The sequence below is a fragment of the Delphinus delphis genome, chromosome 6 (assembly GCF_949987515.2).
Source record: "Delphinus delphis chromosome 6, mDelDel1.2, whole genome shotgun sequence".
In the NCBI taxonomy this organism is placed as follows: domain Eukaryota; kingdom Metazoa; phylum Chordata; class Mammalia; order Artiodactyla; family Delphinidae; genus Delphinus; species Delphinus delphis.
The window spans coordinates 103,232,399-103,249,691 of NC_082688.1; the positions used below are offsets into that span (position 1 = coordinate 103,232,399).

At 50.6% G+C, this 17,293-nt stretch overlaps 1 protein-coding gene across 2 annotated transcripts in view; it reads left to right on the plus strand.

The window, feature by feature from the left end:
* Positions 1-17,293, plus strand: part of DPYSL2 (dihydropyrimidinase like 2) — a 115,767-nt gene that overhangs the window by 74,481 nt on the left and 23,993 nt on the right. For both annotated transcript variants that reach the window (XM_060015197.1, XM_060015198.1), the window contains exons 4-7: positions 9,788-9,952; positions 12,159-12,220; positions 12,701-12,781; positions 13,529-13,597. In XM_060015197.1, the coding sequence (XP_059871180.1) occupies positions 9,788-9,952; positions 12,159-12,220; positions 12,701-12,781; positions 13,529-13,597 (377 nt within the window). The remainder of the gene's footprint in view (positions 1-9,787; positions 9,953-12,158; positions 12,221-12,700; positions 12,782-13,528; positions 13,598-17,293) is intronic.

Below are 17,293 nucleotides of genomic sequence, written 5' to 3' on the forward strand. Positions count from 1 at the left end.
CCCCTACTTGGGTCTTGGAAGGTGGCCATTTATCTGAAACAGAGATGGCCTAGAATAGTGAAAAGAGCTTTGTTTTTTACTCCCTTCAATAGCAAGCAAATAAAGTGAAAATACCAGCACTGCCTGGGGTGACGTTCCGATGCGTGGCTAGAGGCGGTAGGAAGTGATGATGCTTTGGAATGCAACGTGGTCATCTGTATTATGAACTGTAGGAACTCTGACTCTAGGACCCTCTCCAGAGAAAACCGTTTAACATAAGGTGAAAGTTATTTGCGTGAATATGTCCATAGAAACATGACGTATGAGAGAGGAAAATTGGAAGCGCTCTATAGGTTCAACATAGGAGAAAGGTGAAGAAAGTTGTGATAGATTCTCCTGAGAATAGTTCCCATAAAAAATGGAATTACAAAGACTCTGAGACAACATGGTATTAAGAAAAAAGCCACAGTTAAGAGTGAGTGGGCTTTTGGTTACACCCACATAAAACATATGTACATGACAGTTGTGGAATATGATATAGAAAAAGATGAACAGTTATGATTAGGATGGTGGGATTATCGGTAATATTTTATCCTGTTATAAAACAAGTAAAGGAAACAGGACAGATTGTGGATTCAGACCTGGGATTAATTCTGGTACTGGTACATCACTTTATGTGTCTTTAGTGACTTTTGAAACTTCCCTGGTACTCAGATTTCTCATCAGTAAAAAGATAGAACCATTTCTCAGGGTCTCTGGATCTGAACCTTGTCGTAGCCATTAACAGTCTCTTTAAGTGGAGTCTGCCGGACTTGCTTATATCAATAAGCAATTAGTAAAAAAACTCGTGGGCAATTAGTGCCATCGTTGTGCACGGACCATGGAGTCCTTTAAGCACTCCTGGTGGTCAAGCAGTGCTGCAGATTTGTTGCCACCTTTCGCGCCTTGATGACGCCTTGCCTGCAGGCGCTACTCCGCACATCCACTTCAAGTGAGCGGAGAGCAAACCATCGAGTCCACAGAGGCTGGTTTTGAAGTAAAGCCCTGTCTGGCAAAGTGACTCCACTTCCTTCCCTCCCCATGTCCACCGGTCGACGCTGGTGGGCCCCTTCCTGGAAGGCTGACCCACACGTTGTCTACAGATGGGCTCTCAGGCTCCCCACGTCTGCTTTCGATGAGTCGAGGAGAGGATTTCTGCGCATCATTGGGTTGATAAATCCTCTTAAAGGATTTACACGTTATAAATGACCCTTCATTGCCACACGTAGATTTCATTAGCTCAGCCTTTGATCGTACATGCAAGGAGGCCGTGGGCAAGCTATACCAAGCCTCAAAGAAAAAGGTTTTACAAGGTGCTGACATTTTGACAAGCTCTTACCTGGCGCCCCAAATTGAATTTCAATGACCCACATTGGCTGTATCCCCTCTGCCCACCGGGTTCAGTTCATTAGCTGCCCACTTAAGTGAAACTGCATATGTTTTTGATGATAGAAAAGGGTTTAGGTTTGGAAAGTTGAGGTGCGTGCTATTCGTAGATATGCCAAGAAGGTGTTGGTGAGTAAAGGCTGTCAAACAAGGCGGGTTGGGATTCGAGCTCTGCAGGCACGTCCCATGGCCCCCATTTCCTCATCTGTGGTGCAAGCATTGTGAACCCACCCTGCCTGCCTGGTTTGAGCATCACACAAGATAAGGCATGTGAGAGCACTTGGTGAACCACTACAGAGCTATACCGAGGTGAGGTTGATATTGTGGCTCTCAAATAAATACAAACAGTGGTACGAAATTATAAAATGGTATGACATTAGAAAATGATTTAACTGTCCCTTTCCTATTTAAAAAAAATTTCTGGAGGCGTGTATATGTTTCCCTAAAGTGGGAAGCTTTGGTTATGCTTTGTGCTAAATTGTGAAAGTGGAATGAAGCCAAGAGGCCTTTCCAAGATCATCGTTAGAATCAGAACTAACACTGGGTTTGGAATCTGGGTCTTCCCTCTGCCCTGCTCCGCACCTTTCCTTTCTCACCCTCTGTCTCCAGCTCTGATTCCTGGGCTCCCAGGGTTACTACCTTCCAGCAGCCTGGGAGCAAGGGGCAACCTCATTCCACCAGGCCCAGGCCACGGGAAGGGAAATCTGGTGGGCAGGGGGCAGGGGCTGCAGGTGTGGGGAGCTCCAGGTGCCCGCTTGCAGCTTTCTGGATGCGCAGCTCTTTTGGGGCAGCAGGAGCCACCCTTACAGGTGCTGCAGCATGGGGGTCCCACTCGCTTCTCCAGCTGCTGGTCACAGGGATTTGCTGGAGACCGAAGAGGGCCCGGGTCCCCAGATCCATCCACCAGTGAGTGCTGAGCCCAAGACACAGGAAGAGTTGAGGCACAGGAAACTTGCAGAGTGCTGTCTGGAAGCAGGGTCCGTGGTGCTGTGGGTAGTCACACTGAGGTGGTGGGGACGGGGTTGGGATGAATCTGGAGCGTGTTCAGGCAGGGGATAGATAGGGGTGCAGTGGGTGTGAAAGGGAGGCTGGGACATGGGGCGTTGCCAGCGATTCAGCCCTTTCCGGAGCTTGGTGGGAAGGGCAGGGCAGGAAGGGAGCAGTAGCCCAGGGATGGAGCAGAGTCATTCCTATATGTACCTTTTATTTAATGTTGATTTAAAAATATTCTTTTTAATGGACTTCTTTTTATTTATCTATTTTTGGCCGCACTGCGTGGCATGTGGGATCTCAGTTCCCTGACCAGGGATCGAACCCATGCCCCCTGCAGTGGAAGCACGGAGTCTTAACCACCGGACCGCCAGGGAAGTACCCTTATGTGAACCGTTTAATGTATTTTTTTCCCAAATAGATTTTAAGTATTTCAGGAGCGTGGTTTATTTCCTCCAAAGCTGGCTGATCATAAGATCACTTAAGAGGTTGTTTGTTTGTTTTATAAATACATTTTCCTGGCTCCTGCCTCGGCCCTTATTCCCCCCAGATCTGGCTTAACGATTCTACCAGCGATCACTGGACACTGAACGGTTTCTTATGGCTCGACTTACTTCATATGAATATACTCGTTTAGTTTTAAAAACAAGATTACATTAAAGGAAGTTCGGGAAAGAGAGAAATTAGGGGATGACCCCAGTGCCTCAAGGTTCGAGCAGTTAGTCTGCCTGCGATTGTTAGGCTAATGACACAGTTCTCTTCTCTGTTTATTGAATTATTGAACTACTTGCTGCCCTTATAAGAAGTAATTCTCAATGAGCCACCCCTCCCGGCTTGCTTTTAAGCAGGAGTGGCTGAACAGGGGCTCTGGAGTCTCCCATCTGGGGTCACAATTCACCTGTGCCAGCTAAGGCCACGTTATGGCCCACCTTCCAGAGTTCTGCCCAGGGCCTCGCAGGGCTGCAGCCCAGGTGCCGTGACGTTGCTCACCTCCTGCAGGCCGGGCCCTCTGCCCCGTGCGCTCTAAGTAACGTGAGCAGCTGACTCAACCTCACTGTCCCTCAGCTCCTTTAACTGAAAACTCAGGCCACCATGGCTCCTCCTGCAGGGGTCTGGTGTGAGGATCGAGGGGGATAATCCAAGGAAGATGCACAGCTTAGTCCTGGACACATGGGAAGTACTTGATGAATATTCATTATTTTTGCCATTCCTCGCATCTTCAGAGTCCGTGAATGACGCTTGAGTTTGTTGTTCCTTTCTTTGGCCAGGGCTAGCCTAAGGCTGGGGGCCCCTTGCCGGCATGCATTCGGGAGGGCTGGGATGTCCCAGTCGCTGTGGTGAGTCTATATGGGGGATGGAAGGGATTGCTGTGTGTGACAAGGACTTTGGTGGAGGGTAGGGGTCCTAAGCTGGGTGTGTGCATTCGCAGAGTCCCATGGCTGGGCCCCTGGGAGGAAGAGTGGTCCAGTCCTCGAGATGGCCGAGGCCTTGCTTGCTAGAGGCACGTGTGATGTTTGGTCTCTCCTGTGTGCCAGTCTTCCTGCTTAATTAATGCTTTGGGGGACACAGAGAAGAGAATACGAATGGTAATTGGTCATATCTGACCAGCACCTGGTAGACTACGTCGTATTGAGCGCTCACAAAAATGTGGTGAGGTGCATTATTATCGCCGGCTTGTAGATGAGAAAACCAGGCACAAATTGTTCTAGGGGCTTCCCTGGTGGCACAGTGGTTAGGAGTCTGCCTGCCAGTGCAGGGGACACGGGTTCGAGCCCTGGTCCGGGAAGATCCCACACACCGTGGAGCAACTAAGCCCATGTGCCACAACTACTGAGCCCACGTGCTGCAACTACTGAAGCCCGCGTGCCTAGAGCCCGTGCTCGGCAACAAGAGAAGCCACCGCCATGAGAATCCCGCGCACCGCAACGAAGAGTAGCCCCCTCTTGCCGCCACTAGAGAAAGCCCGCGCGCAGCAACGAAGACCCAACGCAGCCAAAAGTAAATGATAAATAAATAAATTTATATAACAAAAAAATGTTCTAGATAGTTCCAGCTCTTAGGAAAATGCTTCCTTGCGTTGTGGGAGAAGCAGTATATTTGTGCAAGGCGAGTAGTTAGCCCTGGAAGCACGTGCTTTAGAGGCGCCTTAATGCTTCACAAAGGGATTTATGTGGGAGTTTTCCTTATGAAGGAATGTAACTTTGTCTACCTGCTGGTCTTTTTCAGCGTGTTCCTGTAGCAGGCACTCTTCGGAGTAGTTCCCATATTGACTCATTTACACCTCACTAGAATTCTGTGGCTTAGGTACTAGTATTAACCCCATTTTACAGATGAGGAATCTCAAGTCCACGGAGGCTGAATATCTTGCCCACAGTCACATGCTGAGGAGGTGGCAGGACTGGTCAGGAGCTCAAACATTACCTCTCCTATGTGTCCCTCTCCTATCCCCAGGCATAGGTGCTTTCTCTTCCCTTTCTGCCTTTTTTCAGAACGAAACTGTCAGGCTGGGCTCCCCAAAGGCTCTTATCTCTCTACCAACAAAAGCCATTCCCTGCTGACTAGGGCACCTGGCATTTCGCTGAGTAGACGCCAGCCCCGAAACTCAGCGGCGGTTTGTGTTGTTATCTCCCTGATGGTTTGCTTTTAATTCAAGTCCATTAATTTATCTAAGATGGAAATGGGTGAGGCCAACGCGCGCGCGCACACACACAGTTAAATGCAGGGCCTGGAGAATGAGGCAGTGCTGATTCTGGAAGGGGAGGCTGGTGATGGGCAGTTCTGATAGTTTCAAGAGCGGCCCCAGGGAGCGCTGGTGGTGTGTGTACCGACTGCAGGAGATTCTAGACCTGCCCCTACAGGGATCTGTGGGTGAGGCTTCGGAGAGGCAGGGGGAGGGCCCGAGCGGGGACCCGGCAAGGCTGACCGCCCCCGCATCTTTCTCCTGCTTTACCTGCTTCTCCCCGCAGCAGACCTGGAATGTTGTTCTCCACCTCAATTCCAGAACCGGGACTGCGGTGGTGATTTTCTACCATCTCTGTGTTCTGAGTACGAAGGGCCCCATGCAAATTGATCAGAAACACTAACCGCTGGCTTTTAAAAAAATCTGGGGTCTTGGATTATGTCAGGGCTGACTTTCTAGGTGTGATGTTGTACTCAGGTCAGCAAGACATCACCCCTGGCTGGGGGGGTGTCACTGGGTGGAGGGTCTGAGCATCTGTCTGTATCGTTTCTTACAACCGCCTGTGAATCTACAGTTACTATAAGACGTTTAAACAATAGGGTCTTTTAAATGCTACAAACTCCAGAGAGGTCCTAGATTTGAATTTTCCAGGAGCAGCATGTTTATGTGGTGTTAACACTTTGCCGATATCCAATAAACGTAACAACAGGGTACCCAAACCACTCAAGGCAATAAAAAGGAAGGAAGTGCTGATACATGCGACGGTGGATGAGCCTTGAAAACGCTATGCTAAGTGAAAGAAGCCAGACGCAAAAGACCACATATTGTATGATTCTTTTTATATGAAATATCCAGACTCGGATAGCAAATTAGCGGTTGCTTTGGGCCGGGAGTAGCAGAGACGGGAGGGTGTGGGGAGGGGCAGTTGACGGCTATGGGGTTTCTCTTTTGGGCGATGTTCTACAATTAGATTGTGGTGATGGCTGTGTAACTCTGACGAGACTAAAAATTGAACAGTTGAAATGAGTGAATCGGCTGGTATGTGAATTATAGCTCAGTCAAGCTGTTAAAAAAAAGGAGGGTCCTTTGACAGTTTTAAGAGACGTAATAACAGTCCTTTGGAACGAGCTGGTGTCTTCTAACTACAAGCACTTCTGGACGCTGGTTGGAACCCCTCAGTTCGGGCCGCCGTCCTGGGGCATCTTCTTGGCTGTCTCATAAACCAGGTTCACAGGCCTCCTCCTGAAACCACAGTGGTGTTTCCGATGGCTCATCCCGAGGGGATGAAGACTCGGCGTGTGCCAGATGTTTTGCCAGGTGCTTTCACACGCTTTCTTGAACTTCTTACAGCCCTGCACTCAACGGTAGTTGTTTCATGCCCGCGTTTTACGTGTGAAGAGAGGAGGGTCCCAAGGAATATACACAGCAGGGGGGTGAGGCAGCAGGAGTCAGAATCAGAACTTGGGGTTCACCAACCCCAAAGGCCATCCTTTCCTGGTCCGATGCCAGGCTGGGTTGATGAGCTGTCCCTCACGTCTTACAAAAGCGGAGAGAAGTCAGCTGTCAGGCAGAAGCCAGGCTCTCGTAGGGACAGATGGCTTAGGAAAGTCACCAGGGAAAAGGCCTGTGAGTTCCATGCAAGTCATTTCCAGGCTTTGTCCTCAGAGGAGAATCTCTGCTCCCTCCGGAAATGAGTATGATGCTCTGCCCTGTTCCCTGGAGCAGCTCTTCCCGGGAGAGCTTCTATTTAAAGAGAACTGTGGGAAAACATGTGGAGGCTTTTCGTGGACACGTTTCTGAGTGTCATTAGCCCTTGGAGGAAATGTGTTTCTTTCCCTGAAGCCCTCAACTTTGCCTGTGTCCTGAGTGTTCAAGGGTTCGTAACTCTAGGAGCTGCTTTTGGATATATAGAGAACCAGATATTTTTGGTCAGTGATAATGCTGTTGTGTAGTAAACAGGACTCTGATGGTAAAGTGGGCATGAGTGAATGGCGGTTTGGCAGAAGAAATCAGTGGGAAAAGATTTGCCCTCAGTTACTGATGCTCAGAGTGGAAGCTCCCAGGGAGCTTATTAAAAAGTTCAGGTTCTCAGGTCCAGCCCAGACCTACAGAATCCGAAAGTCTGGCGGTGATGTCAAGGAACCTGGGTTTTTGGGGGTTTTTTTGCGGTACGCGGGCCTCTCACTGTTGTGGCCTCTCCCGTTGCGGAGCACAGGCTCCGGATGCGCAGGCTCAGCGGCCATGGCTCACAGGCCCAGCTGCTCTGCGGCATGTGGGATCTTCCCGCACCGGGGCACGAACCCGTGTCCCCTGCATCGGCAGGCGGGCTCTCAACCACTGTGCCACCAGGGAAGCCCGGAACCTGGGTTTTAATAAGCTCTCAAGATAATTTTTATACACCCTGAACTTCAAGGAGCATAGCACCCAATGATCTTACCTATGCTTGGAGTTGAGCAGGAAAATTCTGATTGTGTTCCCAGGAGGGCATGTCCTGATCTTGCAGGGTGGCGTGGGAGCTGGAAGGGAGCATTCATTCATTTGTTGAAAATAGGTATTGAGCACTTCCTATGTCTAGGCACCTACCCCCTGCTCTGAGGGAGTTTACATCCCAGCGACAGGGGATGGGAGGGGGAGAATCAGAGAGTAAAGTACGGAAACGATGCAGAAACTACTGCACATGGGGGTGCGACCCTGGGATGGTGACATTTAACCCAATCAGAGGGAGAAAAACGAGATGCCCAAGGAAAGAGCAAGGTGAATGGATTTCCAAAGAAAGAGCACTGCTTGTGCAAAGGCCTGGAGGTCGGGGAGTTGGGCAGGTCAAAGAGTGAAGTAAGGCTGGGGTGGCCTGAAGGTGGTGAGCAGGGGGTAGGTGGCAGAGATTATGTTGGAGAGATGAGGAGGGACCGATCTTCAGGACCAAGAAAAGGAGTTAGAATTTCACTCTAGAGATGGTGGACAGCTACCAAAGGCTTTTTGGAGGAACCAAGAAAAGGAGTTAGAATTTCACTCTAGAGATGGTGGACAGCTACCAAAGGCTTTTTTGAGGAGGGCAGGTGATGAAACCAGGGGCGTGACTAGGGAGATACTGCCCAAACTGTGATTGCTACAAAGTCAGGTTTTCATCCTTTTTTTCTTTTTCTTTTTTTTTTTTCTTTTTGCCAGGGGCAGGGGGACACAATTTAAGAAGAAAACTTGAAATCACTTTGTCAGAGTTTCTATGTTAGTATTTTACAGATGGAACAGACTCGTATTAGAAGTGTATATGCTCATTGCTTTTGTTAGGTAACATTATATGTTATATGTATTACAATACCAGCGATGTATTTACCCATTTAATTACATATACTACTACTTATAAAAAGTAAATTTTGTCAAAAGAAAATTCAGCCTAGATCTCTGTATTTTCAAGCATATGAAGCCAAGCTCAGCTGATTACAGTTGAGCAGCGTCTGCAAGATTTGATCCACTTCAGAAATCTGAGCTCACTAGCATTGCCTGGGCTGGCATTTTCTTAGCTGAGAACTGCTTACCTGAGTGTAGAAAATCTAATATTTAGAGGAATGATTCATTGCTTTAGGCATCAAGAGTCCTGGGTTTCGTCTTCTTGGTTATGTAAGTTTGATTCAACCTTGGACACGTCATTTCAGTTTGTATTTCAGTGTCTCTGTGCAGAAGATGAGTAATAATAATCATGGTAACTGGGCAAGAGCTCTTCAGGACCTAGGAGAGACAACATGTGCAAAGGCCATGTGGCAGAAGGGAGGAGGCTGAAAGATGGCCTGTGTATTTGGAGATCAGAGTGCAAGGGGTAGGTGGTCCAGGGTGATTTGTAGAGGTAGGCAGGGGCCAAGCCAAGATCTTGAGGACCTTGTTGGGAACTTTCATTTTTATCTGAAGAGTAAGGGGAAGCCGTTGGAGGATTTAAATTGGGGAGTGACACAAGGTTGACATGCCGTCTCATTGAGTCCTCATAACAAATGTATGAGGTACGTAATATCCCTATTTTAAACCAGCACAGAAACTCAGGGTGGTGGAGATTAAGTGTCTCACCTTGCTGGTGGGGGGTGGAGGCAAGAAAGAGACTCAGGGGAGCCCGACTCCAGAGGCCTCTGTCCTCCGTATCAGCCTACCTCAATAATAATATAACAATAACCGCAGTTTTAAAATGCTTTGAACTCGTAGGATGAAAGATCTCCCTTAAATTACAAAGTGGTATTATGCCGCAGAAATCCGAGTGGTGATGAGAGAGTGGATATGCCGGGGAACTTCTAAAAGGCCCAGTCTGCGTGGCTCCGGTCCAGCATCCTCAAGTTCCTTGCCATCTGGTAGGGGGCGTCTCACGAGCCAGCTATCAACACAAGGAAGGGCTTGCCGGCTCTGGCCAGCCATCTGACACTGCCATTGTCCGTAAGGACTCATTGTCCTTGAAATGTGCCCGAGCTCTGTGCTTTCAGCGGTTTTGAGCTGGGAAATCAGATCAGGGCAGGTCGTGCGTGGTTTCACTGGAGGAGTCGTGCCGTGCCAAGTTTCTGCTTTCTCCTTCTTGGGTAGTCGGCTGGCTTAAGTGGATTCTTAGAATCTGGTTGTAGAGATCACCATCTCAATTTTGAACCCAAGAAGCCCTTGTTCAGGGTCGAAATGGGGAAACAGCTGCTGGCCCGCAACCCTTGAAGCTCCTGTTGGTGACGACGCATGTCTGTTCCTTTCTAGTTGACCATGTGGTTCCCGAGCCTGGGACCAGCCTGCTGGCTGCCTTCGACCAGTGGAGGGAATGGGCCGACAGCAAGTCCTGCTGCGACTACTCTCTGCACGTGGACATCACCGAGTGGCACAAGGGCATCCAGGAGGAGATGGAGACCCTGGTGAAGGACCACGGTAGGTTGTGCTGCCCCGGCGCCTTCTGGGGATATTTCCTTCTCAGCCCACGAGCTGGCTGAGCCCTGAAGGAGAGCTTCTGGGAAGAGTGCTGATCGATGCCTTCTGCATCCCCGTGCCTGCCAGGAGGGAGGGCTTAGGCTGCAGCTCGTGCTCATTGCAGGTGGCCAGACAGCTAGTCACAGCTTACTGGTGTGAGCGAGCTGTGTGCGCCAGCCAGGCTGGAGAGTTGAGGCTGTGAGAGTGATTTGCCCTCAAAGGGTAACATGGATATCCCAGGGAGGATTCTGGGCGGTCTTAGGAGAGAGCCCGGGACCCTGAGTACAGGACTTGAGCAGTCTCTTCCTGCAGACCCAGAAGAATCAGGGTAGATTTGAGGGAGATGAGGCTCTGGGACCACCTGTGGGCTCTGGCTTTGTCCGTAGGACTATTCTTGGGGGGAAGATTCTAAGCACTGGGTTCTGAAAGATTCCCAGGGAGGCTGGAGGAAATCTTAACCACCTCAAGGTGCCTCTGGGACCTTCATGTCCACAGGAACCTTGGGGGTTTGGGTGGTGTTACCAGACCACATCATCTTTGGGCGCCTCCTTGACCTTGGCTATAGACTGGAGGTCACGTGGGGTAACATGTTGACCTCTTTGGATCCTAATCGTCCAGGAAGTATCTACGCTTTAGGGTTCTGGGACTGCTAAGCTCAGAAATGCCATGAGCTATGAGTAAAATCTAGGCATGGATCTGGTAGCTATCCATAGATTTGGTAGGAAAAGCCTAGAATAAAAATCTGGAGTCTTGGGTTTATCTGTCTGCTTTTCCAGAAGCTAGCTAGTATGACCTTGGGCAAATCACTTAAATTTTATGAGTCTCAATTAGGAAAAAAAATCTCACATGAGGCTATTGGGTTAGATACCTTAAGATTCATTGCAGCATGAATGAATCCTATGTGACAGCAACTAGGTAACCCTTGACCTTTCCCACTTTTGAGAGTACCGACACTCAAATGGATTCAATACTTGTAATAAATTTACTCCCCATCAGCCTGGAGGGTTCCCATAGCAACTGTTGCCTAGCAGGGGACAAGGGCGGGGATGTCCTGAGGCACTGAACCAAGGCAGCTTCCAGCATCCCCGACAACTTGAATTAAGCTCCAAGCCTAGCAGGTTGTCAGTACAGTTGTTTACCATTGTGATGAATGTTGAGCAGGGATGTTTGGTCTGGTGCCTCTGGCAGCAAGAACCCTAAAATGCCAGGGTGAGAACTGTGACATCTGCTTGTCACACTCACAGCCCTTTTCTTGTTAAAAAAACGTTTCTTAAAAATCGGCCTGAAAGGCAATCGGTTTACCAGAGAAACGACATTTATTATAGCTCTTCATCTGCAGGATCTTCTAATTCATCTTCTTGTTAAAGTCACAACCGTTAGGAACAACTTTTATTTTTAACTTTTCACGTTTAATTGTGGTAAAATACAACATAGCGTACACTTTACCATCTTCATCATTTTTAAGTGTGCAGTTCAGTGACATGAAGGACATTCACATTGTTGTGCCCATCACCACCATCCATCTGCAGACCTTTTCTCATCGTTCCAAAATGCAACTCTGTACCCGTTAAACAATAACTTCCCCTTCGCCCTCCTCCCAGCCCCTGGCAACCCCCATTCTACTTTCTGCGTCTATGAATTTGGCCTGTAGGTGGAATCCTACAGTATTTGTCCTTTTGTGACTGGCGTATTCCCCTTAGCAGAATGTCCTCGAGGCTCATCTCCATAGTGTAGCCTGTGTCAGAATTCCCTTCCGTTTTAAGGCTGGATAATATCCCATTGTGTGGCTGGACCACATTCTGTTTATCCATTCATCCACAGACACATTTTGCTTCCACCTTTTGGCTATTGTGAGTAATGCTGCTGTGAACATGGGTGTACAGATACGGGCAATTTAAAATTTTGATACAGTTTTAACTTTAGAGAAAATTGTAAAAATACTATAAAGAATCCTTATGCACCCTGTTGCCAGATTCGCCCGTTGTTCACATTTTACCACATTCGCTTTATCATTCTCTCCCTGTCTCCATCTCTGTCTCTCTTTGTCTCTCCCTCTTTCTGTCTCTCTGCATACATATGCGCAATATTATTACTTCCTTATTCTCTTCCAGATTATTGGTTTATCTGTTTGTCACGTCTCCACCTCTCTGTTTTGTCTGTCCACTAGGGGTAAATTCCTTCCTCGTGTACATGGCTTTCAAAGATCGCTTCCAGCTAACGGATTCCCAGGTAAGAAAAGCCCGCTCACTGGCATTCGGTATGTTCGGACCACTGCTGTTGTCTTGAAAGCTGCCTCCAGTGAGTGCTCACGGGAAATGGCTGGTGGGTGAAGCCCCGGATGTAACTCCCTTTAGGGAGGGTACGAACCCAGTGCCCTGGTCCCCCAGGACAGGTGTTCCACCAAGCTCTGGAATCAGCCACCTGCCGTGGGCCAGTGTGGCCGAGAGGTGTTCCCCGACCCTCTTCAGCAAACCTGGTGCAGAGAAGGTGTCACCCGAGAGCTTCTCCTAATTCAAGCCCTTTTAGGTTATCCTGCCTCTGTTAATTATCTGTTAATTACCACTGGCCTCGAGAGTGTCAGAAAAGCCGGCCTTAATAGAAGCGGCGAGGGGTCCCTGTGCTGGTCCCTGTGGCTGTCAGGGAGGTGTTGTACTTGTGACCAGGAAGACAGAGGTCCCTGTCTCTGATCCCACCCCCTCCCTCTCTCAGATCTATGAAGTCCTGAGTGTGATCCGGGACATTGGAGCGATTGCTCAAGTCCACGCGGAAAACGGCGACATCATCGCAGAGGTATGTGCTTTCTCTTCCTCACCTCGACGTGACCCACAGGGTGAGAGGCAGGCTCGAGAGTGGAGCAGCTTCCGTAGCTCAGCTCCGGTGGGGAAAAGCGGAGTGACCCAGTAGGACTGTACAAACAGCCTCACTGACAGCGTGAATGTTGGGGACGCACGTGCCGCTCGGCATCTTCTGTAGGACCTGTAGCCTTTCCACAGAGAAGTCCTTCCTCTCAGCGCTGTGACGCGGCTGCCTGTGGATGTCCACGTATAGATATCTTACACTGTAGCCCAGGGCTGGGGACACATTGGCTTTCGGCATCCCAGGGGACAGCTGCACATATTTGGGAGGCTGTAACTGATCTGTCATAGCTCGGGCAGCAGTGGAAGCAGGGTACCGTGCCCTCTCTTCGTGGGGTCTTGGGATGAGAGCTAAGTGGTCAGCGTGCCAGTTTTTTTTGCGGTACGCGGTCCTCTCACCGTTGCGGCCTCTCCCGTTGCGGAGCACAGGCTCCGGACGCGCAGGCCCAGTGGCCGTGGCTCACGGGCCCAGCCGCTCCGCGGCATGCGGGATCTTCCCAGACCGGGGCACGAACCCGCGTCCCCTGCATCGGCAGGCGGACTCTCAACCACTGCGCCACCAGGGAAGCCCCAGCGTGCCATTTTGAGGTCTTGCCCGAGTAATTTTTACCCACGTCTCAGCAGTCAGAGCCATCTAAGGTCCAGCTCTCCCTGAAAGTCTGCTTTTCTTTAAACATTGCAGGAGCAGCAGAGGATCCTGGATCTGGGCATCACGGGCCCTGAGGGACATGTGCTGAGCCGGCCCGAGGAGGTGAGCGTCTGTTGGACGGAATGCATGAATCCTTGTTCTGGGGTGGGCGCCACCAGAGCCACAGAGAACCCACCTCCTGCCTGTTGAGAATTGGGCTTCTCGGGTGCTGATTTTGGTCCCTCTGAGAAGTCACATCACCCCCTGAGAAGTGTCTACACGGGCGAAGTGAAGGGTTAGACTGTGCTGTGGGGTAAAGCAGCATGGCTTGTTTAGCCTAAAGACTCCTCTTTCTGTCTCTAATTCTTCAAGCCCTTTCTTGGGTAGACAGACACAAACAGCTTTTTATTAGCATCCAGCAGTTGGGGTTTTGTGGTTCATAAGCCAGGGCCTTCAGAATCTTACCATAACAGCTCTTCTAAGTGTCTAGAAAGCAGAAGGGGGACCGTAAGTTTTTCCATGGTAAGTCTGCACAGGGTATAACATAATCAGCAGAGTGTGGTAGACAGAATCTTTCAAAATCGAGGAGGGAAAACTCAGAGCAGGGTTCTTGCTGGCCCCGACGTTGAGAGTCACCGTCCTGGGTGGCGAGGGTTGTGAGTGAGAAGGGCGTGCTCACATCTTACGGGACAGAGAACCTGTTTTTCTAAATTAGAATCTGTGGCCTCTGAATGCTTTTCAGGCTCTTGAAGGAAAGGCTCAAGGGCAGGCGTTGGAGGACTCGGCAGCTCTGAGCAGAGGATGCTGGGGGGTCTCATGGAAATGAATAGATTTTTGTCCTTCCAGGAAAAGAGACAGGCAGAGGGGGCAGATAAACTCATCACGGGAGTGGATGGTGACTTAAAATTAGGATTTTTCCTCCTGGAAACAGGTGGAGGGAGTTGCTGGGTGAGAGGGGTACTTGCACAGATACTCCGAAGATTCCTTTCTGTGCCTTTGTTTCCCCTTCAAGGCTGGCCTCGGTGATCATTTTAACCGCATCTCCCTGGATAAAGCTGTGGGAGTGGGAAGGGCGGCGCAGGCATGACGGTCCCCAGACCCATCCTCCTTGGAGGTGGCTGGCCCTGCGTTCAGTCTTGAAACAGTTTTGGGATCGGCCTTGGAGCTGCAAGGTCTCCAGGAGGGGCAGAGGGCTACCTTTCCCTTCTTTTCCTTGTAAGCCCCACTGGGAGCTAGCATTTCCTGAGCACCCAGAGGTGCCAGACACTGCGTAACAGCCCACATTTCAGCTTTAGAGCGTCCTGTGAGGGCAACGCAACACAGCCTCCTTCTCACAACTCCAGGGGGCGCCATTCAGTCCATTGCACGGCTGGATCCAGGGGACCCATTCCATTCTGCTGCCTGTGTGTGGTGCTGCCCGGAGGTGTCCTGCAGTGAAGTGTGTCTCGTGTAAAGAAATCAGGGGGGTGTGAAGTTTAGCATCAGAGAGCTAGAAAGTGCAAGCCCTCCCGACCCCTCAGTGTGTACACACACACACCCCGGAACCCAAGCTCAGTGGGAAGCCAGCGGGCCTGTGCAACCAGGTGGTGACACCTGGGGCTGGGCTTCATTGGAAAGTGGACTCTCACCTCATCCGGTGGCTGGGCTGGATCAGCTGGGAAGAGGAAGAGGGTGTTGTCCTCTGAGAAGAGCAAACGCCCCTCTTCCTGATACCCGGGGCTCCTCGTGAGAGCCGCGCACTTGTTTCCATTTCAGAGCCTTCCCTGGGGCTTGCTTCCGTCTCTCCCACCCTCTGCTTTGCATCCCCAGGTCCCTGCAAACCCCACATAGAAAGCAAGCCCGCCCTGGGTTTACTGAACAGGCCAAAGCTATCAGAGGAGAGGGGTCCTCGTTGCTATTTTGACCACAAACATCACACCTGTTTTTCCACATTGAGGCCCGGGAGACTCCTCTTGTAGCCGCTGTTGCACTGTGAACTCAGAATCCCCAGCCGTAGATTGGGAAGGCTCCTTTAGGGGCTGGCAGAGCGGCAACGCTCCAACACGGGGAGCTTCTGGCTCCTCGGGAGGGTCCTGCGGTCTCACGAGAGGCTGCTTTGGGGACTTTCTCTTCTGTCTGCTTTCCACGGTCACCTGCCTCTCAGCTGATTCAGAGGCACCGACTCTAGGCCGGGCCCAGCGTGCGGTGCTTCCCCTGAGCAGGTGCACCTCTAGGTCAGCCCCGTGAGCTGCCAGGCGCCAGCCACCCCCTTCTCCTTTGGCTGCTGGGGGTGGTTTTTTAGTTCATCGCCAGGGATCTGTTAACAGCGTGTTAAACCCTCTGTAAGAGACAAAGAGGATAAAACATGCACGCATCCTGAGGGAACTGAGCTTTAGAGTCCGGTAAGGGGATGTCGCCAGTGCGCAAGAAACGGTTAAGAACATACAAAAATGTGGTTCCTTCCTGGTTTTATAGCCATCGCCAGCATCATGATGGTTAACTTGTGCTTGAACCACACAATACCTGTTCTTCTTTCTGCTGGCCTTTCCAACCCAACCGTGTGAGACTGCCAGTCGGATTTCCCCCAGTTTTCAGCTGAGAAGATTGAAAAGGAGACGATAGGGGATGTGGACATCTAGAAACCTCCTGTCCGTCAGTGGTACCCGAGCACGTGTTATGATGGAGGCCTGTGGGGGACATAGAAGTGGGTGAGAAAGTGGTCCCTTCTGAGAGGGATTCCAGACAAGCTGGGGAGGGAGGGGGAGATGCAAAGTAAGTAGGGGTGTGGCATGTGATGGAGTTCTGAGCCAGTTACAGCTGTAAGACAGGTGTCTGGGGAGTTCCCCTGTGGCCTAGTGGTTAGGATTCTGGCTTTCACTGCTGTGGCCTGGGTTCAGTCCCTGGTCGGGGAACTGAGATCCCGCAAGCCATGTGATGTGGCACAGAACACACACACACACACACACACACACACACACACACACACAAGACTGGTGTCTGGGAGGAGAGTGGGGCACTGGAGGTAAGGGTGACAGGATTCTTGATGGAGGAGGGAGCCTCCTTACTGGGCCTTGAAGCATGGGACGGCTGGGGTATGCAGACAGCTGGGGACCTGGGCCGCAAGGGGAGTGTCGTGTACTGACACTTCTGTGCGTGCCTGTATAGGTTGCTTTGCTCCCTGGACCTTGGGGTGGTCCATCTTTAAAACCAGAAACCAGGGCTCAGGTGACCCCCTAAATCCCTGACAGCTCTGTAAGGAGACAAATACAAAATTTTGTGTTTAAACTGTAATACCGTTGTCATAATATTGAAGCCAGAGTTCACTGTGTGTGAGACAGTTTATGTTAACAGCGGAGGCATACACATGGGCACCAGAACGGTACACGTGGATCCTTCCATGGTCTGGGTGAAACGTGGAGACGTGGGGTTTACATGACCTTCTCTCTCCGCGAGGTGACCTTAGAGCCTCTGCCCTCACGGCAGTTGCCCGACTGCGGGGTGGGGAGGGCTCAGAGCTCACCTTCCAGCGGATGAGCCAATCCAGACAGGGCCCTGGGGCCCAGATTCTCCCACCAAAGCAGTCTTCACAGAAGCCAGTGCTCCAGGGTAGGGCCCCCTAGAACTGGCACTTCTGCTCCATTTACTCCCTAATCAGCATGACTGTGCATTCTGGTTCACCCGGGGTCCAAACCCGTTGCCCCGTGAAGTTATGAATAGCGCCTCTGTTCGCTTTCAGAAGAGTCTGGGTTGGGACAGTGAATTTGGGCAGTCACCTGCACCCCTGGAAGCCATGCAGATTCTAGTGGCGTCCTGTTTGCATTTCACCCTGTGGACTTTTAT